General features: G+C 43.8%; 1 protein-coding gene across 1 annotated transcript; it reads left to right on the forward strand.

Annotated features, from left to right (window-relative positions):
• Positions 1–824: 824 nt before the first annotated feature.
• On the forward strand, positions 825–23,603 carry LOC117346832 (vomeronasal type-2 receptor 26-like). The gene is made up of 4 exons (XM_033916979.1): positions 825–1,007; positions 6,797–7,024; positions 17,206–17,332; positions 22,257–23,603. The coding sequence occupies exons 2-4, from the start codon at positions 6,878–6,880 to the stop codon at positions 23,150–23,152; spliced, it is 1,170 nt and encodes a 389-aa protein (XP_033772870.1). The 5' UTR covers positions 825–1,007; positions 6,797–6,877; the 3' UTR covers positions 23,153–23,603.
• The last annotated feature ends 3,450 nt before the right edge of the window (positions 23,604–27,053 follow it).

Here is a 27,053-nt window from a genome sequence, read left to right on the forward strand (position 1 = left end):
TGTCCCCTTTCAATTTCTCCGAGTGCCCCCTTGTACTTGTGGTGCCCCTTAATTTGAAAAATCTGTCCCTGTCTACTTTTTCTATGCCCTTCAGGATCTTGAAAGTTTCTATCATGTCTCCTCTAAGTCTCCGCTTTTCCAGGGAGAAAAGTCCCAACTGCTTCAATCTGTCGGTATATGATAAGAAAGGGTTGGAAGGGTGGGAGATAAGAGCATATTATTTGTACCATTGATGATTATTAAGTGTTATATTTATTGTTAATTTGTTTGGATATATTGTTACACTTATTGTAAATTTGAAAATGAATAAAGAATAATAAAAAAAAAGAAATATGATAAGGCAGGTCCAGAGATGAAAGCACTGTTACCTAAACCACCACCATCTTAACTCCCCCTCTTTTGCCTTAATCAAAAAGCCAAAAAAACACATTAAATAAAGTTAGTTACAATTCCCTAAATTATGTATGTGGCAAGTCCAGCACTGCTTGTAACTTGCCCCATGGTAAAAGCAGGGAGAACAAGATTTCAGAAAGTAGTACATTCCATCAGAGGCTAGCTATGAGGCTGCCTATCCCAGTACAGAAACCTTAGAGGCCAGCTCTGTGCAGAATGAGAGAAGCAGCTCTGCAAAAGGAGCCTATTTGAGGCAAAGAATAAAACCTTTTCAAACTGCATTTAAGCAGCATATGTTCCCTGCTATTTTCATTATGGCCAAAGGGGGAGCTAAAGGCAGTACTGGCCCATTCCCATACCTCAGAGTTTGGGGCGTGGCTTGCCACAATATAAGCCAGAGCCTCAGACAGGGAAAGGAGAGGCTCAGGAAGGTGGATGGAAACCAGCTCAGCAGAAGGTGCCAGAGAAGCTGACCAGAAGGTGGAGAAGAGCTCAGCCCAGATCCAGTCCCAGTGAGGAGTTGATGGAACTGGAGGAAACTGGACTCCCCACTCAGTCAACCTGGCCTACTACTGAGGAATGCATGGAAGTATGTGAAACAGTACCTGCACAAGGTGAGCTGAATGAAGATATGGACATTAGCTGAATGAACCCTGCTTATTATTTTTCTTTTCCTGGAGAAGGGATTGTTTTTTTTCCTCTTTTTGCTTGCCTCATTGCAAAGGAATAGTGCAGGAGACCTTTATTACTCTCACCTGAGAGTAATCATCTTGAACTGTTTTGTTTCATGGATTTTTTTTATCTTCTTTTTGGCTGGGGCTAATTGAAAGACTTTCCTGAATTGAGAAACCTATGCTGCACTATTCACACTGTGTGAACTTAGCTAAGCAATACTTAATATAGCAGTGCTGATAAATGAAGGAGTGTTTGTATTTGAAACTTACTCAAGATTATTTTTCTCTTCTCTTGCGAGCTGCCTGATATCCTAGAAACAAGTCCTAAGCAGAAGCTGGGTGTGACATCCAACCAGGCTGAAGAAAGCCAAAGATCCACTGAATGCAAGCAGGCAGCCATTATCCATACCTGCCTATTGTTTTAGTGTTTGTTTCAAGTGCTGCATTATTTTACTCTTGTGCACGGCATATTTTCTGTTATACCTTTTTGCTCTGTTTTGGAGATTGATTTTGTCTTGCTGGAAAACTTGTTTGTTTTACAAAGATTGCATAATAAAATTCTAAGAACATAAGAACATAAGCAGTGCCTCCGCCGGGTCAGACCATAGGTCCATCACGCCCAGCAGTCCGCTCCCGCGGCGGCCCAAACAGGTCATGACCTGTCTAAATCACCAGAAGGGGCCCCCATGCCACCTTGGTTTCCTGATGAGTCCTATCTTCCCATCGAAGTCCTAGCCCTCCGGTCTTGCACATGCACGACCTGGTTGGGTTTCTATACTTTCTCAGTATCCCACGATCCCTTTATCCCCCAGAAATCTTTCCAGTCTCTGTTTGAATCCCTGTACCGTACTCTGCCCGATCATTTCCTCCGGTAGTGCATTCCAAGTGTCCACGACCCTTTGGGTGAAGAAAAACTTCCTTGCATTTGTTTTGAACCTATCTCCCTTCAGTTTCTCCGAATGCCCCCTCGTACCTGTTGTCCCCTTCAGCCTGAAGAATCTGTCCCTATCCACCCTCTCTATGCCCCTCATGATCTTGAAGGTCTCTATCATATCACCCCTGAGCCTCCTTTTTTCCAGAGAGAAGAGCCCCAGCCTGTCCAACCTCTCGGCGTATGGGCAGTGTTCCAGCCCTCTTACCAGTTTCGTTGCTCTCCTTTGGACTCTCTCAAGTACCGCCATGTCTTTCTTGAGGTACAGCGACCAATATTGAACGCAGTATTCCAGATGAGGACGCACCATCGATCGATACAATGGCATGATGACTTCCCGCGTCCTGGTTGTTATGCCCCTCCTTATGATGCCCAGCATCCTGTTGGCTTTTTTCGAGGCCGCTGCGCACTGTGCAGATGGCTTCAGTGATGCATCCACGAGCACACCCTAAGTCTCTCTCAAGACTGCTTTCTCCCAACAATGCCCCCCCCCATTTTGTAGTTGAACAACGGGTTCTTTTTCCCTATATGCATGACCTTGCATTTTTTCACGTTAAAGCGCATTTGCCATTTGTTTGCCCAGTCTTCCAGCCTGTCTAGGTCCCTTTGCAGGTCCTCACACTCCTCCCTGGAGCTAACTCTGCCGCACAGTTTGGTATCGTCTGCAAATTTTATAACCTCGCACTTTGCCTACTTTTGTTTTCAACAATTAAACCTTGCCTTAGTGACTTCTGTGAGCTTTTCTGGATGGTCTATAAAGGTGCTTTGGCAAACCTTATTAGCCAACACTGCCTGTAGGGCCTTCTCCCTGTTGAGAGGCAGGCCTAGTATTGAGTGCCACCTGGTGGTGAGTCACCGCATTGTTCTTAGTGGGGACGGCCAGGCGACAACCAGTAACTCTAAATTCAGCCAAACATTCTAAAAAGGGACATGACCTATTATATCAAATGCTCCTGATATGTCAAATGGAAAAGAACTAATTGTTCCTTCAGACTTAGATCACTTCTGATTATAGTAACTAATATAAGTAGATATAGGTGCCAGAATGGGGGGCCACAGGGGCCGTGGTCTCCCCCAAAATTGCCACTTAATTTTATCCCTGGTGGTCCAGAGGTGCAGCAGGCTAACCTGGTTGTTCACAGCTGGTTTCTTCTGCCGTTGAGCGGCAATGAGAGGCAGCATGCTTTGACCCTCTTGCTCAGTGCTCAGCAGATTCTTTGGCTCTTATGAATACTTGCGAATCATAAGAATTTGCAGGAGCCATTCAACCTGCTGAGTGCCGAGCAGGAGCGCCAAAGCATGCTCATTGCCACTCAGTGAAAGAAGAAACAAGAGTGCTGAACTCAATAGACCTTAGCCGGCTTTTCTTATGTTCTCGGAGAAAATCTGTGCTGGAAAGAAGGCAAAGTATAGGAGGGAAAGAGTCTGTGCTGGAGCTGAGGAAATGTGTTTAGGGAGCAGAGTGACAGTGCTGGACTGTATCAGGACTATGTTGTTGCCGTTGTTCCCTTTGCCTTTCTCCACTCCTCCAGAGGAGGACAGGGGGGGGAGTGCAGAGTCTGACAAGAGGGGTGGTGATGGCTGGGTGCAGAGTCTGACAAGGGAGGTGGTGGTGGCTGGGTACAGAGTCTGACATGGGGAGGGTGCTAGGTGCAATGCATGACAGGGGAAGAATGGGGCTAAATGCAGTGCATTACTGGGGGAGGGGGTTGGGTGCAGAGTCTGGGGGAAGGGAGGGGTACAGATTTTGAAAGGGGAGGGAGGAAAGGAAGGGGGCTGGGTGCAGAGCTTGATAGGGGAGAGAAAGAAGGGGGATGGTTGTTGGAGGCAGAGAGGTAGGGGGCTGGGTATATTGCCTGACAGAGGGAAGGAGGGGGCTAGGTGCAGTGTCTGACAGAAGGGGAGGGAAGGGGGCTGTGTGCAGAGGCTGGGTGCAGGGGGTAGAGAGTTAGCAAGGCAGGAGAGAAAAAAATACTGCCATGGGGGAGGAAAAGGAATGGAGAATTTTTGGACATAGATGTGTGGCATGAGAGGGAAAGAGAGATGATGTATATGGGGAAAGGAAGAAAGAGGGAGAATTGTTGGACATGATAGTGGTAGAGAGGAGGGAGGGAGAAATGTTATACTGGGAAGGAGAAGAGATGGCCTAAAGAAGGGAGAGATGTCAGACCACTGGAATGAGAAGGAGAGAGAGAGAGATGTCAGACCACAGAATGGAAGGAGGGGAGAGAGAAATGCTAGACCATAGAAAGGAGAGGAGAGAGATGCTAGACCTCAGAAAGAAGGAGGGAAGTAGAGAGAGATCCCAGGCCATGGAAGAGGAGAGAGATTCCAGGCTATGGGAAGGAGAGGAGAAAGATGCCAGATCAAATGAGGGGGGAAGGGGGAAGACAGATGTCTGACCATATGGGAAGGTTGAGATGGTGCTTAGGGATGGAGGGGAAGGGGAGACAGAGGGAAGAGATGGTCACAGCAATGGGTGCAGCAGGGAAGAGAAAATTAGAAATGCTTCTTATGGATAGTTGGGAGTAGGGGAGAAGAAAGAGGGCAGAGATGGTACACATGGATAGATGGGAAGGAAAGGCATGGAAAAGTAGATTTTGAGAAGAAAGCAGAAAAATGGAAGAAAGCTGAATATTAAAAGTTAATGCTAAAGATGGATGTATGGCAGAAAGTGAAGGAGAGAAAAACAGCAAATGGATAAGGTGGCCCTGGATATACAGTTAAGAGCACAGACAGAGGAAAGTGCAGCCAAAGACTGAGAAAATATGGTTTGAAAAACAAAATCACCAGGAAAAAAAGGTAGGAGAAATGATTATATTTTCAATTTAGTGATTGAATTGTGTCAGTTCTGAGAAATGACATCTGCTGTCTATATTTTGTACTGTTCAGGAAGAAATGCATTTGTTTCTTTTCTCTGGGGATTGTACTAGGGATGTGGAGTTGGTAGATAAATCCTTCGACTCCGACTCTGACTCCTCAGTTTCTGGTACCCATGACTCCGACTCCAGGTATCCAAAATTGTCTCTAACTCCTCGACTCCAACTCCACAGCCCTAGGTCTTGAATCTTAGGTTTTGGTTTGTATACAGTTTGCTCCTGTATTTGCATAGGAGCTATCTATATTCTGCATGTGTGACCAAGGCAAGGTATTCTGGTAGGAATGAATGTTGAGAAACATACAATATGCTTTGCGTAGTTTAATTTTGTGGTTAACCATTATGTATTGTTAATAAGATTATATTGTGGGTGTATATATGAAAAATGAATGGGAAAAAATGGTATTACAATTGGTACCATTATAGGAGCGGGATCTGGGGCGGAACTTGGATGGGGTCTGTGGCGGAGCTTGCAGGCCCCCAAGACAAAAAAACATTCCGCTGCCTATGTAAGTAGAGAAGATTCTGTACAGTTTTAATTTATGAAACTGAACTGGGATAAACACAAACAGGAAAAAGTTTCGATATAGTGGGAAAGTCTTAATCCTACTATAGTGTAAACCAATTTGGAAAAGAAAAGTATACTTGCAATTGGCCTAAAATATGAGGGGATGAGAAAGATCCAAACCCTCAGATTTAGGAATAGGCATTAACACTATAAACTCTATGCTCATTGGAAAGCAACCTGTTTGAAGAATCCCATTGAATAAAGAAGTTATCCAGATTAATATAATAAGTTGTGGGCACTGCAATAGATAAGGATTGCAATCTAACATGACTGGAGTTATCAAAAGTGACAATGGCTCAAAATTTTTCAACATTATCGAATAAAATGCAGATTGTGAGAATCTGCAGGAGGATCTTGTGAGTCTGGGAGAGTAAACAGGTGGACAATTCAATGTGGACAAGTACCATATGGTGCAAATAGGGAAGAATAACCCAACAGAATTAAGTTCCACATTAGGAGTCACCACCCAGAAAAGGATTTAGGTGTCATTGTGTTTTTAATGTGTGCCCTTGTGAGTGAACATTAGACTGGGAAATTATCATTATTCTTAAACAAATGCATCCAAACCTCGGTTTATGCGTAATGCGGTTTGCGAGTGTTTTGCAAGACAAGCAAAACACTCAAGCAAACTGTAACTCGCAAACCGAGCATTGACTCGATTTGCAAGCCCCCAACCAACCCAACCTCACCCCTGGGAACTGCTTTTGATGCTCCCCCGAGGCCACCGGCGCTGCTACCTCCCTTCGCAATCATCTCATCCTCCTCACTGACTGGCCCTGTCCTTACCTGTGCACGCCAGTGTTGGAAAGTGCCTGCTGCCGGTATTCTGCTGGACTGCTGCTGAGCCTTGAGCATCTGCACATGCTCAAGACCTTCTGGCTCTCACCCTCCGAGATTCTCTTGAGATCTCAAGTCTCATGAGAATCTCAGAGTGGATGAGAGCCAGAAGGCCTTGATAATGTGCAGATGCTCAAGGCCCAGCAGCAAACCTGTGGCAGGCACTTTCCAATACCGGCGGTACACAGGTAAGGACAGGGCCTGTCAGAGGGGGGAAATAGGTGATCGCAAAGGGAGGGAGCAGTGCTGGTGGCCTCGGGGGAGCAACAAAGCCGGTTCCTGGGGTCTGCTAAGGGGTCAGATCGGGTTTCGACTTGGGTCAGGGGTTGGGTGGAATGAATCATCCGAGATGCCATTATGGCCTATGGGGAAAGTTGCTTTGATAAACGAGCACTTCGGATTGCGAGCATGCTTCGGGAACGAATTATGCTCGCAAACCAAGGTACCACTGTACATAAACAAATAGAAAATTGGCAGTTACAGGCATTCCTGAAAATGTGTCATTTAATTTTCAGCTTCATCGTTATCTGAAGAATGTACACTTTAAGAACGTGCTTGGTGAAGACATCTTTTTTGATGAGAATGGAGACCTACTCATGGAATACAGTATTACTAATTTGATCTTTCTGCCAAATGGAACAGTGAAACCTGAAATTGTTGGAAGTTATAAACCTTATGCTGCCCCTGGGGAGGATTTTACCATCAATGAAAACATGATAGTGTGGGAGGCTGCATTTATTCAGGTGAAACATTATGTAAGATAACTCATAATAAAAAGGTTTAGTTAAATAATATAGAGCCTGTAAATTTGATTTGGTTCTCAGTGCATGAGTAAGGTTCTGCTGGATTGGATTTTTGTGAGAGAGTTTCCAGTTCATTTTAATTGACTGTTTAATATTCTCAGTTTTCATTAATCATTAAAAATAGTAATTTTAACAGATGTTTTAGTATCTAACTCCATTGGGGATAAAGAATGTTGATTTCTATTGTGTCCACCCTCTTTGTCCGAGGTAAAGGTAACACAGCTCCTGTCTGTGAGAGACTTTAAGACTCTTCCCCTGATTTAAAATTTAAATGTATCTGACATTATTGGATATTGAAAAAGGTGACCTGGCTATAACCATTTGTTTTAAAGGAATCACATATTACTGGTTTTTGTGTACCTGAAAGAAAAACATTTAAATATTAGTGGCACACTTTAATTTGTGATCTTCGGTGTTATTTTTGACAATTACTGTATGTACTCAAATATAGGATGAGATTTTTGGGCCAAAAAATTGCAACAAAAATGAGGGTCTTGTCCTATATTCGGGTCATCACGCGACCCCCTTCCAGACTTGATACAGGCCTCTGATAGGAGGGATCCCTCCCATCTCCCGCCCTAGCCTGGCTGATACTAATAATTTTTTTACCCCCTCCCTCCTCCCCCCATGTACCTTTTCTGTTATCCCTGGTGTATGGACAGGAGTTAATTTTCTGCGCTCTTGCCCTGCGCACCTCCTTCTGGGCTCAGGGATCATGGTTCACAGGAGTGCAGGAGCGAGCTTCTCGAGCTTTGCATGGCCCTGCACCAATCGCTGAATGGCTGCCACCAGTTCTTGTGAGACTCGCGGGACCTGGTGGCAGCATTCAGTGAGCAGCGCAGGGGTCATGCTGGAGCTTGAGAAGCTCACTCCTTTGTGCCTATGTGCTGTGAGCCCCGAGTCACAAGCCCGGAAGGAGTGGATGTGGATTGGTCCTGGGTTGGTTTGTTGGTCTTCTCCCCCATGTTGGTGTAATGATGTGTTGCATGCAGGTCTGGCAGTTTGTTATGTTTCTGTCTACAATGATTCTCCTGGCTGGGTGGTGAACTCTGTTTGCAGTTAAAATAACGTATTGGGGAGATGTTGTTTGCTACTGCCTTCCAGCTTGTTAGGAGCAAGGTGATCAGTAAGATAGTTTATAATTGTGTTTTCATTGTGAAAGATAGGAAGCAAGGGGTTGGTGGGTGTGAGGTAGCAGATGACTTTCTGGGGGTTAGGATGTAGCTTTCTCTTTTGGTGGTTGTTAGTGGCAGATGATTGGATTTTAGTGTGATTGTGTGTATGATTGAAGCTGGAGAGGATATAGGTGATCTGGAGTAGGCTAGGTCAAGCCCGATCTGCATCACTGTAGAGCAAGGAAGGAGGAAAAAAATGGAAGATTTCTTCCTCTTTCCTCTGCTTGCTGAAGTGCTGAAATGGTGTTCGCTGGCCCTTAAATAGTGCGGAAGAGAAGCTGGATTATCTGAGACGTCACTGTGGAGCGGTGTCAGGCTGAGGAAGGAGGGACAAAATGGAAGGCTTCTTCCTCCTTACTCTGCCTGCTGAAGAGCTGGAACGGTAGTCATGACCCTAAAAACAGGGCAGAAGAGGAGTGAGCTAGAGTGGGTGGAGTCTTGCCTGATCGGCGTCGATGTGTTGCAAAGTCGGGCTGAGGAAGGAGAGACAAAATGGAAGACTTCCTCCTCCTTCCTCTGCCTGTAGAAGAGCTGGAATGGTGGCCATCGGCCCTAAACACAGATGCTGTCTGGGGTGGGGATTGGGGTAGAACAGGGCAGGGCAGAGGCAGAACTGGGTGGTCTGGGGATGTGGCCATGGATCTGGATTTTTCTGAAGAAAAATCTGGTAACTCTACTCAGGAGTGACTTAGGAAAATACTTCTTCACAGAAAGATGAATTCATGAAATGGCTTCTCAGTAGAAGTTGCAGAGACAAACCCCCTGTTATTCAGTGAGACTTAGCTAGCTGGGAATGACTCTTAGGCTAAGTCAAGTTTAGCCAGATCACTGAATTCAAGAAAGCTTGAGACAAATACTTAGGATCTCTTAGGAAGAGGAAAAGATAGTACAATGTTTCCCCAAAAATAAGACAGTGTCATATTAATTTTGAGTCAAAAAAATGTACTAGGGCAGGGGTGTCCAATGTCGGTCCTCGAGGGCCGCAGTCCAGTCGGATTTTCAGGATTTCCCCAATGAATATACATGAGGTCTATTTGCTTGCACTGCTTTCATTGTATGCTAATAGATCTCATGCATATTCATTGGGGAAATCCTGAAAACCCGACTGGATTGCGGCCCTCGAGGACCGACATTGGACACCCCTGTACTAGGGCTTACTTTTGGGAAGTGAAAAGGCTCTGGTCCCAATACTGCCTCACACGCTCTGTCGTTTGTAAGTCAGATGCATCTGGGGACAGTCTCTTTAGGAAGAAAGGACGCTCAGGTTTGTCCCAAATAAATTGTCCATTTATTATGAATTTTTCATCCATTTTTATAGCATTATACATGGGTCAGTTTTTTCAGCATATGACTGTAGGAAAGACCATATTTGGTAACAGGAAATATAAAAGCAACTAAAAAGAAGTAGCAAGCATAAGGGGGGCTTTGGTGGGAAGTTTCATAAGAACATAAGAACATAAGCAGTGCCTCTGCCGGGTCAGACCAGAGGTCCATCCCGCCCAGCAGTCCGCCCCCGCGGCGGCCCAACAGGTCATGACCTGCCTTAATCACCAGAAGGGGCCCCCTTGCCCCCTAGGTTTCTCATCGAAATCCTATCTTCCCATCAATGTCCTAACCCTCCGGCCTTGCACCTGCACGACCTGGTGAGCTGTCTATACTTATGCAACACCCCAGCACCTCCCTCAGTACCCCACGATCCCCTTTTCCCTCAGGAATCTGTCCAATCCCTGTTTGAATCCCTGTACCGTACTCTGCCGGATCACTTCCTCCGGGAGCGCATTCCATTTGTCCACGACCCTTTGGTTGAAGAAAAACTTCCTTGCATTTGATTTGAACCTATCTCCCTTCAGTTTCTCTGAGTGCCCCCTCGTACCTGTCGTCCCTTTTAGTCTGAAGAACCTGTCCCTGTCCACCCTCTCTATGCCCCTAAGTATTTTGAAGGTCTCTATCATATCCCCCCTGAGCCTCCTCTTTTCCAGAGAGAAGAGCCCCAGTTTATCCAGCCTCTCAGCATATGGGCAGTTTTCCAGCCCTCTTACCAGTTTTGTTGCCCTCCTTTGGACTCTCTCAAGAACTGCCATGTCCTTCTTGAGGTGCGGCGACCAATATTGAACGCAGTATTCCAGATGTGGGCGCACCATCGCTCGATACAGCGGCATGATGACTTCCCGCGTCCTGGTTGATATGCCCCTCTTGATGATGCCCAGCATCCTGTTGGCTTTCTTCGAGGCTGCTGCACACTGTGCGGATGGTTTCATGGATGGATCCACTAGCACACCCAAGTCTCTCTCAAGTCCGGTGTCTTCCAGCAATCTCCCCCCCATTTTATACTCGAACAACGGGTTCTTTTTCCCTATGTGCATGACCTTGCATTTATCTACGTTAAAGCGCATTTGCCATTTGTTTGCCCAGTCCTCCAGCTTATCGAGGTCCCTTTGCAGTTCCTCACACTCCTCCCTGGTCCTAACTCTGGCGCAGAGCTTGGTATCGTCTGCAAATTTTATAACCTCACACTTTGCCTCCGTTTCCAGGTCATTGATAAATATGTTGAAGAGTAGCGGCCCCAGCACCGATCCCTGCGGCACACCGCTCGTGACTCCCCGCCAGTCAGAATATTGGCCCTTTACTCCGACCCTCTGTAGTCTACCTAACAGCCAGTGCTTGATCCATCTGTGTACATCCCCGCCCACCCCGTGGTTCCACAGCTTCCTAAGCAGCCTTTCATGTGGCACCTTGTCAAAGGCCTTTTGAAAATCGATGTAAATGATGTCTATGGGTTCCCCTTTGTCCACCTGACTGCTTATTCCCTCAAAGAAGTACAGAAGGTTTGTCAGGCACGACCTTCCCTTACAGAATCCGTGCTGGCTTGTCCGCAGTAGGCCATTTTTCTCGATGTGCTCGCAAATGCTGTCCTTGATCATTGCTTCCACCATCTTCCCTATAACTGAAGTCAGGCTCACCGGCCTGTAGTTCCCGGGGTCACCTCTTGATCCCTTCTTAAAGATAGGTGTGAAATTCGCCAGTTTCCAGTCCTCTGGTACCTCTCCAGTTTTCAAGGATAGGTTGCAAACATGCTGGATTGCGCCCGCTATTTCCTGACTTAGTTCCTTTAGAACCCTTGGGTGGATCCCGTCCGGTCCCGGTGATTTGCCGCTTTTCAGTCTGTCAATCTGCTTGAGGACATCCTCCCGACTTACCTTTATATGCCCCAATCTTTTGGCCTGCTCCCCACTCATGAGCTCCTCTGAGTCCGGTATATTGGACGTGTCCTCGCTCATGAAGACCGACGAGAAGAACGTGTTCAACCTCTCAGCTACCTCTTTATTCTCCTTAATCACTCCCTTCCTATTCCCATCGTCCAATGGCCCCACCTCCTCTCTCACTGGTTGCTTCCCCTTTACGTAACTGAAGAATGCCTTGAAGTTTTTCGCCTCCCTGGCCAGCCCCTCCTCGTATTTCTCTTTTGCTTTTCTAATCTCTCGGTGGCATTCCTTTTGGCATTTCCTGTGCTCCTGGTGATTTTCCTCCATTGGATCCCTTTTCCATTTCCGGAAGGACACTTTCTTGTCACTGATTACCTTCTTTACTTCATGTGTCATCCAAACCGGGTCTTTTGACCGCTTGTTCTTGCGGCCTTTCCTAAAACTGGGGATGTACAGTTTTTGCGCTTCCTGCAGTGTGTCCCTGAGAAGGGTCCAGGCGCTCCCTACAGTCTCCATCCTAAAGCCGTTCCTGAGCTTCCTTGTCCTTTTGTCTAAGGTTTGAGCAAATGTTTCATTCTTTAGCAAAAGTTGCTTATCTAAATGAGAAGCAGACTTGCTCAGCTAGAACAGACCACAAAGAGAAAAATGAACTTGTGCTTGATTAGCAAAGTAAAGTTTCTTAGCAAAGTGAAAACTTTCTGTTTCAGCACAAGCATGAATAGAAAAAATTACTTACAGAGAAAAGTTACTTACAAGGAATATATATGAAGGAATATATATGTGCCCCTTCAATCCCCTCTTACGTCAAGAAAATGACATCATAAGTGCACAACATGAACTTGAAGGGAGAGATATTCCAGATATGTCTTTCGAGGAGGGGGCTTAGGAGCAGTAATATGAGAACTACAACACATAAGCAGTCTAAAAATGACATAAGCAACATGGGTACAAATAATAATAGAGATTATAACAATAATAAGGTCTTTTAACCCATCCCTGCATCCAACTAATGTACTGATCCCAAGGATTAGATAAACTAGAGTTACGTTTGAGTTCAGCAGAGAAGTCTTCTAATTTCTGAATGGCCATAGTAACCTTACCTGTAGGAACTATATTGTCAAGAATAAAGGTACAACAGGATAAAATACTGGGGGGAGAATTTTACAGACACCCCCTTCTCAGAAAGGATCATATGTGGTTTTGGAAAGTCATCTAAGAAGTGGGGCCTAACTGATCAGCAATACTTTGCAAGGTGTCCCTAGTCTAGTTCACAAAGCGTTGCTGATTGTAATAAATGTAATTAATCCAATCAACATTCTTATTGATAGTGATAAGGGGAATAAGAGACTCAAACCCAGCCTTAACTTGGTCTCGGGCCTTGAATTCATCTGGGACCCCTCTTAGGACCCCTATGGCATCTATATATACATGCAGATCAAAACTACCAAGGAGATCACGTTTATGTCGGGGTAAAGAGGAAGAAGAACCATGCAAAGAGGAAGGGTGCCCTTCAGAGAAGATATGCAGGGACATGATAACCTTAGCTAAAGTGCACTGGCCTGTCCACTGGCTGGGTAATTTAACACGGAGCCAAAGGTCTCCACAGAGCTTGTAAATATCACCTAGGGTGAAAATCTGATGCTGCAATAGTGGGGCATACATATAATCCAAGACAGAATAATAACCAGGGGGGAAATTGCCTAAAAAACTACCCTGTGTCAGATTAGAAACATGACATGTGTAATTACCCTCATAGATGGTAAGCAAAGGGTATTTGGAATGCCACAACGCATAAAGAGGATCAGTGGAATTAGAGGAGGTATTGGTAAATAACCCAAAAAAGCATGGTTGGATACCAGGAGGGAGGTCCAAAGGTACAGTTCCTAAATGGGGTTTAGCCTGAGCACATATGTAACAATTACTCTTATTATGTTGATCAGCAGTGAATTTCATCCATTCTAACCAGAGGTTACGTTCTGAAAAACCTACCTTAACAGCCATAGTATCTTCAAAGGTGGGATTGGCAATGGCCATCAAGTCAGTAAGTTTATTTAATTTGGAGGCCAGTAGATTAGTTTTTTTGGGGGGCCCCACAAAATGGCGGGATAGGATGAGTGGAGGTAGATAGATCCCATAAGAAAAACTGATGGGGCTGATAGCTAGACTCACCTTTAAACCACATGCCCATAACATACATGCCTTCATCAGTAGGTCTAGGGTTTTCAATTGTAAGAGAAAGCTTCATAATATGTCCAGCAACACCTTTCCCATAACAGTTTCCAATCTTACGAAGGGTCATACGGCTAAGCAGAGATTTACCATTTTGGTCCACTCTTTTCTAAGCACTTTCCGGTTTATAAGCCCAGTCAGAGCCAGTGTTCCACCCTACTGCTCCCCAGGACACACACTTATCCCCCCAATGTGAGTCAGTAACACATATGTATATGTCTTTAGCTTTAGGAATATCACGGAATCAATGACACTGCCATGCGGCATCAATTGTTGAGCAGTCCCTAATGTCACAGTAGACAAAGGAGAAGGTGGCTACGTGCTCACTGCTGGAATTATACCAAAAGGTGGTATGCTGTCTATTTTTCTGGATTCCAATTGAGGGGCAGCCCCCCCTTTGGGAAGAAAAGTTCCAACTTGACGTCGCGTTCGCAAAGAGGTGCCTGGGGTGTCGTTTACAGATGGGTACGGGCAGACAGTTTTGTGGACCAAGGACACATCATCCCTGTAGACACAGTTGGAGATGATCCATACAGGAAGAAAAACTAGCAGCAACACTGCTAGGAGGAGAATGATAAAGTTGGTGGAATGCTGTGACGAGATCATAGTGCTGTTCCACTGGAGGGGGTGAGGTCTGCGCAGGGGCGGCTTGCTTCTGGGGTTTTAGGTTAACCCTCTTCAAGTGACTTGCGTGGATCCAAACAGGAAACTCCTCAGTGAGTACAGCGGTCCTGGTTGCTGTGATCACAGAGGTGGGAGGTCCAAAGGGGAAGTCTGTCTGTTTCCTATCCTTGGAAAGCTTCTGGATGATGACCATGTCGCCATGCTGGAAGGAGTGGGTAGGAATCTGTGGAAAGAAAAGAGAGATGCAAGACATGTTTCTTTCAACATACCTAATGTTCCTATGAGCTTTCGGACGTATTCTTCCTGTATCAAGGATGATCACTACTCTCAACTATTGAGGGGTTATCTACCCATGGGGTGAGGAAAGGTCGTCCTATGAGAATCTCAAAGGGAGAGTAACCAGTGGTGCAGTGAGGCTGCATCCTAATTTCAGCTAAAACAATAGGGAGGAATTTCTTCCAATTTACAAATGAGCCAGCTATGGCTCTCCTAATTTTGTCCTTAATAGTGCAGTAGCTAAGTCTTTGCATACTCTAGCAATGAAAGCAGGACCATTATCTGAGGTAATATGTGTGGGGCATCCCCACCTAGGGATGATTTTGTGAAGTAGGATATTCACCACAATCTGAGCAGTTTCATTTGTGGTGGGAAAAACTTCAGGCCATCGTGAGAACATGTCAACAATAACAAGGGCATAATCCTGTCGGGTCCCAGTGGCATGAGGAATATAAGTAAAGTCAATCTGTAAGTATGTAAAAGGAGAAGTGGCATAAGTAAGGTGCTGGTGTGGTGCTTTATGGGGTATGTTGGGCTTAGCGCAGAGACAGATTAGACATTGAGCTATATATGTCTGTATCAGGGAGCGAAGGTTAAGAAAGAAAAAATCACTGGCAAGAAGTTGAAATGTAAAGCGACTGGTATACAGGATTTCTCCCCTCTTTGCACTAAAGTCCGTCCAAAGGGCGGCTTTGGGCACTGGCCAGGTTCCAGGCGTCAAGTTCAGAAGGGGAAACAAAGGATTGAAGTTGGGAAATAAAGGAAGGGGGAAAAGCAGGAGGAGAAAGAAGAGGAAGGAGAACAGGGAAGGGAGGGGGGTCCAAAGACCATGGGTCAGAGGAGTGGCTATCTCTACCACCATAGTACATGCAGCCAGGGCTCTCAAGCAGGCAGGCATGCCTTGTACTTGAACAGGAGTGACTGTTAGAAAAAAGGCAACAGGGTGTAAGTTACCACCATGATCTTGTGCCAGGACTCCTGCCATGGTTTTACAACTGTCTCAAGCAAATAGGTGAAACATTTGATCATAATCAGGGAGACCCCGGCCTGGGCTAAAAACCAAAGCACATTTCAAATGTCCAAAAGCATCCAACATTTCTTTAGTCCAACTGATAAGATCAGTCATTTCAGGCCCCAGGGTCTGTCTCAGAATCTGGTCATAGAAGGAACAATCAGGGATCCATTGGTGGCCAATCATACCAAGGAAAGTAATCATGTCTTTCTTGGTAGCTGGGCGGGGCAGACCCAGAACAGCAGCAATGCGAGAAGTGCTAATTTTCCTCTGACCATGAGACAGGACAAAACCCAGGTATTCCACCTCAGATTTACACCATTGCAGTTTCTTTAATGACACTTCGTGACCACACGCAGACAACCATTCACTGAATTCAAGAAAGCTTGAGACAAGTACATAGGATCTCTCAGGAAGAGCAAAGAATAGTACCATGTTTCCCCAAAAATAAGACAGTGTCATATTAATTTTGGGTCAAAAAAAATGTACTAGGGCTTACTTTTGGGGAGTGAAAAGGTTCTGGTCCCAATACTGCCTCAAACGCTCTGGTTTGTCCCAAATAAATTGTCCATTTATTATGAATTTTTCATCCATTTTTATAGCATTATACATGGGTCAGTTTTTTCAGCATATGTCTGTAGGAAAGACCATATTTGGTAACAGGATACATAAAAGCAACTAAAAAGAAGTAGCAAGCATAGTGAAGTTTCTTAGCAAAGTGAAAACTTTCTGTTTCAGCACAAGCATGAATAGAAAAAATTACTTACAGAGAAAAATTACTTACAAGGAATATATATGTGAAGGAATATATATGTGCCCCTTCAGGGAGGTCTTATTTTTTTTCATGTACAACAATCATCTCTCCTTTCCTCTCCTCCACCAAAATTTTTCCTCTTAACTTTCCCCCATGTGCAACATCTCTCCTCCCCTCACACCCATCCTCTTGTGTAGCATCTTTCTATCCCTCCCTCCTATCCCCCTGCGCAGCAGAACCCCACAGATTCTCCCACCATGATACTGACATACCTCCACTTCAAGGACTCCTAAAGCAGCAGGGGTGAAGGTTACTGAATCGACGAGTCTGATTTTTTCAGGAAATCAGGCTGCACTAGTGTCAGGGAGTGTCAAAGACATTTGGATGGGCCTCGAAGTTCAATCTTAACTAGGGCTTATTTTTGGGGTAGGGCTTATATTAGGAGCATCTTTAAAAATTATGCTAGGGCTTATTTTCGAGAGGTCTTATTTTTGGGAAAACAGGATACATGGCATGGATGAGTAGACTGAACAAAGCCATATAGTCTTTAACTGTCTTCAGTTTCTTGTTTTTATGGTTTTGTCCTAAACAACTCCTCACAGAAATACCTTCTTTTTAACTAGCTAAATATAACTTTCAACAATGTGTTCTAGGAATAAATTATCACTCAGTAAAATATTGCTACATTAGATTGATCCTTCAGGAAACAGATCTCCAATGGTCAATTTGTAATATCTGAAGAAAATATCTGACTAACTTCATAAATTGACAGAAAAGTAATGTTACATTTTAAAAACGACAGTCCACTTTCTCTTGAAGATAGAATTTGTTTCTTTGTTAACCCTCAGACACCTCCAGAATCAATATGCAGTCAGAGCTGTGCTCCTGGCTACAGGAAATTAACAAAAGAAGGAAAACCTGTCTGCTGCTATGACTGTATTCCCTGTCCAAGTGGAGAAATCTCCAATGAAACTGGTGAGTGATATGTAGCATATGAGGTTCATTCTGTCAGGTTATTCAAAATCATATCTTCTCTTTGAGATTTAGAAGAAACCAATAAAATATATACTGAAAAAAATATCAATGGACTACCAAGTACAGTATTTTGGCCCAGTTTCTATAAAAGATGTCTTAATTTAGGCATTAAGATTAGTGCACTTAGCAGATCTTGGCACCTGACTTAATTAGTAAGAAATCTAATTGGTGCCAATAATAAGCAATTTATATATTCAAACAGACTGACTAACAAAAAGTTTTGTCTACAGAGTGATCAGTACATGTATACTCCGCTCAGAGACATGAAACTCAAAAAAGGAAGGCTAAAAAGCCACCTTTGCAAAAAAAGAGTTCATCTTCCAGTCATTGCGATGATTATATGTTGGATCACTCTCTGAGTCTTGGTAGAACAAAGTATCTAATGTTTCAATAAATAGTTTCAAAAAATCTTTTAACAAACTTTCTTCATGTTGGTTTAAATGTATCAATAAATATCTTCATGTAATTCACATGTGTCAAAGTCCATAGTATGCAAGGATGCGTTGTCAAGAAGAAATATAATCAAACCTCAGTTTGAGAGTGTTTTGCAAGAAGACAAAACACTCGAGCAAACTGTAACTCGCAAAATGAGCATTGACTCGATCAGTGAGCGAGTCCACCCCGAGATCCTGATTCATTCCCCCCCGCGGCCCACCCCCAGACCCTTACCTCTAGCGGACACAGGCACTGGACGAGAGGAGTAGGAGGCTTGCGTCAGAGAGCAGTACTCACCCGGAACAGAAAGTACTGCGGGATCGGGTTGCGGATGTTTAAGGGCCTTAGGGTGGAGCTGGGGGACCTGGGGGGGGGTAAAGGGCACCTCCACGATATTGGCCTCAGTTGGCAGCAGGGCTGCGGGGCTGCTTTCCGGGTTCTTCAGCTGCAGCATGCCGGCCGCGATTCCTAGCTCCCCTCCCAACTCACTTCCGGCCTCTCTCCCATTGGCCCACATCACGGACGCGGCTCAGAGCGCTGGGCTGGCTTCTCCAAAAACGTGTTAGCCAGAAGTTGGAGAGAAGCACAGGAGCTTCCCCCGCCCAATACAACTTCTCCCATTGGAGTGCTTCGCCTGATGTCGTCCTCATTAATTTTGCACACCAGGTTTGAATGTTGGCAGCGCTTAAATGTGGAGGGGAGAAACCATCCACCCACTGCATGAGCGCAGGCAGCTGCCAGGGGTAAGTGTGGCTGATAATCTTTTTAGAGTTGTGTGTTAATCTTGGCATCAGAGCCAGGGAGGTGGGTTGGCAGCAAGGGGGCTGGTTTGTGCTTAGAGAGGAGAAAAAGAAGCGGACTGGAGATAGAGGAAGGCTTTCTTGAGCAAGAGTGCACAGAGGGAGGAGGGAAAGCTGTTCAGGGGCCAGCAGCTGATGCTGTGTTCTTCGGTATGGGTAGGGGGTACTGCAATAGATACTGAAAATTTGCAGGTGAGGATAAGCTTTTATTTACAACATAGGCCTATTTTTGGGATGTGGAACGAATTGTCCAAGTTTCCATTACTTGCTATGGGGAAAGTTGCTTTGATATACGAGCACTTTGGATTACGAGCATGCTTCTGGAACGAATTATGCTCGTAAACCAAGGTACCACTGTATATGGTTGTAATGAAAAAGTACTTAGCTTATTTTGTCAATTTGAGGGTCCCAACGTGGCCCCGTTTCGGAATCTGCTTCCGGAGACCCAATAAGTTTTGTCAAAAGTGTCACAACAAATTATCCATGCCAACTATGATGGCTTAATCACTGCTGAAAATGCTCTCAAAGTTGTAACTGACGTCACTGAATGCAGCACTTTTGACAAAACTTATTGGGTCTCCTGAAGCAGATTCTGAAACGGGCCCGTGTTGGGACCCTCAAATTGATATAATAAGCTAAGTACTTTTTCATTACAACCAAATATTTCTTCTTGACAATGCATCCTTGCATACTATGGACTTTGGCACATGTGAATTAAATTAAGATATTTATTGATACATTTAAACCAAGGATCTCAAAGTCCCTCCTTGAGGGCCGCAATCCAGTCGGGTTTTCACGATTTCTCCAATGAATATGCATTGAAAGCAGTGCATGCACATAGATCTCATGCATATTCATTGGGGAAATCCTTAAAACCCGACTGGATTGCGGCCCTCAAGGAGGGACTTTGAGACCCCTGATTTAAACCAACATGAAGAAAGTTTGTTAAAAGATTTTTTGAAACTATTTTTTGAAACATTAGATACTTTGTTCCACCAAGCCTCAGAGAGTGATCCCACATATAATCATCGGAATGACTGGAAGGTGAACTCTTTTTTGCAAAGGTGGATTTTTAGCCTTCCTTTTTTGAGTTTCATGTCTCTGAGCGGAGTATACATGTACTGATCACTCTCTGTAGACAAAACTTTTTTGCTAGTCAGTCTGTTTGAATATATATATTGCGTACTTTTCTGACTTCTTTTTCAAATATTTTCAGTCCCTGGATTTCTAAAGAATAATAAGCAATTAGCATAATTTTCAAGTAAGTGCGGCTTCAGCAAAGGAAGATTTTGCTTGACGAATTTGCTGCACTTATTTGAGAGAGTAAACAGGCAGATAGACAAGGGTGACCTGGTCGACATGGTATGTCTGGATTTTCAGATGACTTTCGACAAGGTTCAGCATGAACTACTACTTCGAAAAATTGCGAGCCATGGAATCGAGGGTGAAATGCTCACGTGGATTAAAAACTGGCCTGCAGATAGGAAACAGAGAGTGGGGGTAAATGGACAATACTCAGACTGGAAAAACATCATGAGTAGAGTGCCACAGTGTTTGGTACTCTGATCCGTGTTCTTCAACATATTTATAAATGACCTGGAAATTGGTACGATGAGTGTGAAGATCAAATTTGCAGATGATCCAAAGTTAATCAGAGTAGTGAAGATGCGGGAGGATTGTAAAGACCTTTCAATGTAATATAAAAACTCTCGAGAAATGGGCTGCGACATGGCAAATAACAGTACTTGGAGAGACCTCCCAGGAAAAAGACTTGGGAGTACTGGTCAACAAGTCAATGAAGCTGTCTGCGCAATGCACGGCAGCGGCAAAAAGGGCAAACAGAATGCTAGGAATGATTAAAAAGGGGATCACATACAGATTGGAGAAGGTTATCATGCCACTGTACTGGGCCATGGTACACTCTCACCTGGAATACTGCATCCAGCACTGGTTGAAGTACATGAAGAAGGACACAGAACTACTCGAAAGGGTCCAGAGAAGAGTGACTAAAATGGTTAAGGGGCTAGAGAAGTTGCTGTACAATGAGAGATTATCAAAACTGGGCCTCTTCTCCCTTGAAAAGAGACTGAGAGGGGACATGATTGAAACATTCAAGATAATGAAGGGAATAGACTTAGTAGATAAAGACAGGTTGTTCACCCTCTCCAAGGTAGAGAGAATGACAGGGCACTCTCTAAAGATAAAAGGGGATAGTTTCCGTACAAACATAAGGAAGTTCTTCTTCACCAAGAGAGTGGTAGAAAACTGGAACGCTCTTCCGGAGGCTGTTATAGGGGAAAACATCCTCCAGGGATTCAAGACAAAGTTAGACAAGTTCCTGCTGAACAGGTAAGGCTAGTCTCAGTTAGGACACTGGTCTTTGACATAAGGACTGCTGCTTGAGCGGACTGCTGGGCATGATGGACCACTGGTCTGACCCAGAAGTGGTAATTCTTATGTTCTTAGTCCAAGGCACCTAACAGGGAGCGGATCATGAGTGTGTTTGGCATCCAGGCTTCTGTTTTGGACTTAGGTGCCTAAACTATTTAGACCAAGAAAACCCTGGAATAAATAGGGTCACCTAAGTTTAGGATGCCTACTGGCTCTTAAGTCCACTTTAGGCACCACTAGGCATAAATCTATAAATGGTGTCTAACAAGATTGGCATGCACTATGTACTGTATTTCTCAAGACCTATGTTTTAGGCACTGTTTATAGATCTGGGACCTTTCTCTTCTACAATGGTTATTTTTGGTTATTTAGACAAACCCAGTAGATCTTAATAGGAATGTCCATCCTTTATTGGTCAAATTCAGAAGTAGAAAGGGGAGGAGAATCCTAGTATTTAGTGTACTAGCCTGAGAACCTGTGGAACTGGATTTAATTCCCACTACAGCCTCTTGTGACTCTAGGCAAATCACTTAACTCTCCATTGCTCCAGGTCCAAAATACATATGTATATATAATGGCCCAGATTCTGTATAGGATACCCAGTCTCAGAAGTTGATGGGGGACCTTTATAGAATCAGGCCTAAGGCTGCCTAAAGTAAACCCAATTCTCAAACCGACATTCATGTTACAAATATCGGTTAGAAAATTGGGTTATTTTAGATGTGGCCGCTTAGCTTACTGTGGGAAGGGATCTCCCTGCAATGATAAGTTTAGTGGCCATGGCTGTAGCCTCTATTCCCCCTTGAAACACCTCCCCATCCACCAAACAACAATGGCAGGAGGGATGTCAATTTTCAGCTTTGATAAAAGTGTATCTCTAATATCTTCCATTTCAAAAAAATGGCAGTATTTGAAATTCATTAGGGTGCCCCACTGCTCTGCTGGAATGTCTGTGTGACCAATCTACTAAGAATGCTGACCCACTCCTACATCACAATGACTGATTTTAGTGTGTTTTTCATATGGACTTTTTTCTTCTTCCAAAAATGATTCAAAATGATAAGCACACTGAGGACAAACTGGTCATTTTCAAAAAATGAAGCTCATCCCTACATTCTAGCATAACCTACATGCCAGAGAAAAATATTATTATTGTTAAATTTAGAAAAACAAATATTTAGTTACTCTCCTATACTGATATCAATTTTGAGATGTTAAGAAAATATTTTTCTTCTTAGATATGGACAACTGTGTGAAATGCCTAGAGGACCAATGGCCCAATGAAAAAAGAGATGTCTGTGTCCCAAAATTGATAAGCTTCTTATCCCATGATGAACCTTTGGGAATCATTTTGACACTTATCAGCATATTCTTCTTTCTCATCACTGCTGTCATTCTGGGAATCTTCATAAAGTACCAAGACACTCCCATTGTGAGATCCAACAACCGAAACCTAACCTATATTCTCTTAGTCTCCCTCATGCTCTGCTTCCTCTGCTCATTGATATTCATAGGCTATCCTGAGGAGGTGACCTGCATTCTCAGACAGAGTGCTTTTGGAATAACTTTCTCCATCGCTCTCTCCTCTGTCCTGGCAAAAACAATCACTGTGGTCATGGCTTTCCATGCCTCCAAGCCTGGAAGCAAGCTTCGGAAATGGATGGGTTCCAGGGTCTCATACTCTATAGTCCTTTCCTGTTCTCTTCTTCAAGTTCTCCTGTGCCTTATTTGGTTGGGTACTGCTACTCCATTCCCACATCAAAACATTCAATCAGAAATTGGAACAATATTAATTGAATGCAATGAAGGATCAGCAATTGCATTTTACTGTGTTCTGGGTTACCTGGGATTTCTGGCTGGAATCAGCTTCATTGTAGCTTTTCTAGCAAGAAATCTACCTAGCAGTTTTAATGAGGCCAAACACATCACCTTCAGCATGCTGGTGTTCTGCAGTGTCTGGGTTTCTTTCATCCCAACATACCTGAGCACCAGGGGAAAGTTCATGGTAGCAGTGGAGATATTTGCTATTCTGGCCTCTAGTTCTGGAATTTTGGGATGTATCTTTATCCCCAAATGCCACATTATTCTATTGAGGCCTGACAGAAACAACAAGAAATACATAATAACAAAATAAATTGATTTAAACTTCCTTGAATGGGAAAGAAAGCAAGAATAACATTATCTCCAAAGTTTGCAAGTTCTAAATTACATTGATCCAGTATTCAACACTAGCTGTACAGTCAGTGACCTCAAAAGGGCTGAACAAGGATAGACTGGGAAATTATCCTGATAGTGGTAATATTGAAGCACTCTCTAAATTGCTTATATTTTTTGTTTAAATGCATGGGGCCCTCATGTTGGCATGAAAAACATGTAAGTGGTGATTTTTTACAATCTGTATATTAAGTTTCAAGGTTATTTAAATCTTGATATACCACTTTTATAGTAAAAGCGGTTTCCAATTAATACAAAGTTTTAAAAATGTTTTTTTAATTAAAATAAAGGGAACCTATTCACAATTACCATACAGACACAACATGATACAGATGGGTAAATGGGGAGGATACATTGCATAAAATAAAAGAAAGGGGAGGTAAAAAACAAAAGGCACAAAAGGAATCATTAATGTAAGGCCTGATGTCTAAGATTTTGAATTAAAAAATTATGTATAAATTTTAAAAGCATCTGAGTCGTATTGTATTCAAATGATTTTGCAAGATAGTTGGCTACTACAATAAATTCTTTTTTTCAGTTCAATCTTTTTATTGAAATTTGTGACATGGGTACATGAAATATAAAAGAAATAAGATACAAAACCCAAAACTGAGCCATAGGTCATACGAGAGGATATTCTGCAATACATGAGTGAATCCAGTCAAACAAATGAGCAAGTTAGCAGAATAATAAGTAGAAATACAAGAACTTGAATGAAAATCTGGAATGCCAACATCAGGTATCGATCATATATGATATTCAGTGTACAAAATGTAAAGCATTACAATACAAATTCATATATAAACAGAAACAGAAAATGGAACATCCACTCAAAGGAAATCAGAGACCAAACCTTGCAATATCAACTAACTGTATGAGTATGTTCTGCATTGTGATATTCATATGTACTCAACTCTGTAACGGTATTCCACCATTAGTTAACAGTAGAGTGAGATGTATACTTCCAATGGGTCAAAGCAATTTGAATAGATACTGCTATCATGATATTAAAGTCGCAGCCTCCATGGATAGCACATCCGGCAAAGCAAGAGCTTGGAGGATGAGTATGGAATAGGTAAAGGGAGCAGTAAACTGTAACTTATCAGTGATACATGTCCAGATCTCATCCCAGTAACTCTCCAACAATATGGAACTGAAAGGGTAAACCAAGTGCACACGGATAGAAACTATACATGAAATAGCTCATGGAAAACAGACAGAAACAGTATTCTGAAAAACAGCAGTGAAATCCACTCCCATAATGTACATTTACTGAGATAGCATATGAAAAACAACACAAGAAACTATGCAATACAGAGAAAGTCCTCTCAGAAATGTAGGGTGTGTAGATCGCATTCAGGATGTCCACCAAAGATCTCAGCCAGTAGCTTGGGCAGTGTCCATACGGGTGAGAGCTTCTTGTTCAGAGAGAAATGATTGCAGATCTGATGGCATAAGAAATGTAGTAGTCTTATTTTGGAAAGTAACTTTCATACATGCTGGCACCAAAAGACCATAACGCACTTCCAGAGCCTTCAGAAACTGAGCAGGGCAAGAAACTGTGAACCCCATAATGCTGTTTCTCTTGTATAATCTGTGGATATGTAAAAGTATTGTTCTTGACAACTGATATGGTGCTGTGTGTGCATTTTTACCAAAATTTTCTCTACCTGTTGGAATCGCAGCACTTTGAAGAGGACTGCAAGTGGCTTCTGTGTGTCCTGTGAAGCCATTGCTGGCATTCTATGAGCGCGCTCCAGCTCAAAGGGATGCTCATAAGTAATATTAAGAGCCTTAGGGATCCACTGTTCAAAAACCTTGACAAGATCATCTCCCTCTGATCGTTCATACAATCCGTTAATTCTTAGATTATTTCTTTGACTTCTGTTGTCGAAGTCCTCACACATCACTTCCAAGGCGGTAATTGCTTTACGATCTTGCTTCTGGTACACTGAAATGGCTTCCATTTGCTGGTATTTCATTTTGATGGATGATAATCTGGAGTCCATAGCAGAAATTTTTGTGGTAAGGTGGTAAAGTGAGAAATTTCCATTTTGATGTCCTTAATATATGACTTACTCTCTGTGAGTACAGCCAAAATATGCTTCAGCTGCTCTGTGATATATCCCACACCATCATCCACCAATAGACCTCATGAAGTCTGTTAGGGTGATGGCGGGTCTGGTTTAGGATGCTTGGCACTAGGATTAATGCCAAAAGCTGCCTCAATATTGCTGGATTTGGTATGAGGCATCATTGAAACACCTTAATTCCACAAGAGAAATCAATAATTAGCACTTAAATGCTATTTTTCTGATGGTGAGGAACGGAGCTGATCATTTAGACCTTCATCTTTCTCAGGCTCTCTAGCACCCCCCTCCCACTACAATAAATTCTTAAAACAGTAGACTCTCAACTTCTTTATTCATCTCCTTGTCTTCACCAGTTCTTTTTGTCAGTCCTCTTTTAAAGCCATCCAATGAGTTTACATGTTTTATTGGCACTTAACACCTTATAATTGACATTAAGAACATAAGAATAGCCTTACTGGGTCAGATCAATGGTCCATCTAGCCCAGTATTCTGTCTTCACGGAGGCCAATCCAAGTAAGCAAAACCCCAAATAGTAGCAGCATTCCATGCTATTGATCCAGATCAAGCAATGACTTCCCCATGTCTGTCTCAACAGCAATTGACTTTTCCTCCAGGAACTTGTACAAACCTTTTTTAAAACTAGTTGCATTAATTGCTCTTACTACATCCTCAGCTTGCCTTGCCTTGAGATCGGGCAGGCAAAAGAAGAACTGAGGAAAGAAGCGGAAGGGGAGAGGAGAGGAGTTAGAATAGTGGAGGCAGAAGGGAGAGGAGTCCAGCAGAGGATGAGGGGCTTTGGCGAGAGGTAGCTCCGCCCATCCCCTGATGTCACCATCAGTGAATCCGGAGCTCCCTCTTAAAAGGGGAAGGGCCAATGGCATGCAGATCCAGCTTGCCTTGCCTTGAGATTGGACAGGCAGTAGAAGGACTGAGGAGAGAAGGGGAGAGGAGAGGAGTTAAAATAGCGGAGGCAGAAGGGAGAGGAGTCCAGCAGAGGCTGTGGCAAAGGTAGCTCCACCCACCCCATGACATCACCAGCAGTGGATCTGGAGCTTACCCTTAAAAAGGGAGGGGCCAATGTTGCGCAGCCGTTCGGCGCGCGTCAAAGGCGAGTGTTAAAGGCGCTCGCCTTAGCGAGAGCGCCTTTGTGAAGAGTCTCTAGAAAGGACAAGCCACCATCAAAGAAGAGCTGAGGGAGACCACAGCAGTCGCTGAGGACACACAGCCAGGCAGACACTGAAGACATCACCTGGCGATCACAGAAGACGCAGCAGGCATAGAAGACATTCACAGGAGACCGGTAAGTAGGCAGCAATGGAGGCAGCAGACAGAATCAGGATGTTGAGCTACCCAGTTTTCTGTACTGTCTGCCATATGTATGACTACCTCCCTTCTGGGAGGCGGTCTTACGTATGCGCTTGATGCGGAGAACTGGAAGCCTGAAGAAGCAAGTCATACTCCTGGGGGGCAAAATACTGGAACTGGAGGCACTACAAGCAGTAGAGGAAGAAGACAGAGAAGCAGAGATCATCAAGATTTAGGACAACATCAAGGAAGAAGTCCAGGAGCTGGAGAACTTCATAGAAGAGGCATACAGGGAGGCCGTGGAAAGACAACAGCAACAGTTGAACTGCCAGGATAAGCCTACAAAGAGTGTGGACCACCAGACGGAGAGCCACCAGGAGGAAATGGGGGACACAGCAGCAAGATCTGGAAACAGCAGAGGGA

The sequence above is a fragment of the Geotrypetes seraphini genome, chromosome 12 (genome assembly GCF_902459505.1).
Source record: "Geotrypetes seraphini chromosome 12, aGeoSer1.1, whole genome shotgun sequence".
In the NCBI taxonomy this organism is placed as follows: domain Eukaryota; kingdom Metazoa; phylum Chordata; class Amphibia; order Gymnophiona; family Dermophiidae; genus Geotrypetes; species Geotrypetes seraphini.

Coding starts and splice junctions, on each gene's coding strand:
- LOC117346832 (XM_033916979.1), top strand. CDS start 6,878: ATGGAATACAGTATTACTAATTTGATCTTTCTGCCAAATGGAACAGTG. Junction 7,025..17,205: donor GGGAGGCTGCATTTATTCAG/GTGAAACATTAT, acceptor GTTAACCCTCAG/ACACCTCCAGAATCAATATG. Junction 17,333..22,256: donor AGAAATCTCCAATGAAACTG/GTGAGTGATATG, acceptor TTTTCTTCTTAG/ATATGGACAACTGTGTGAAA.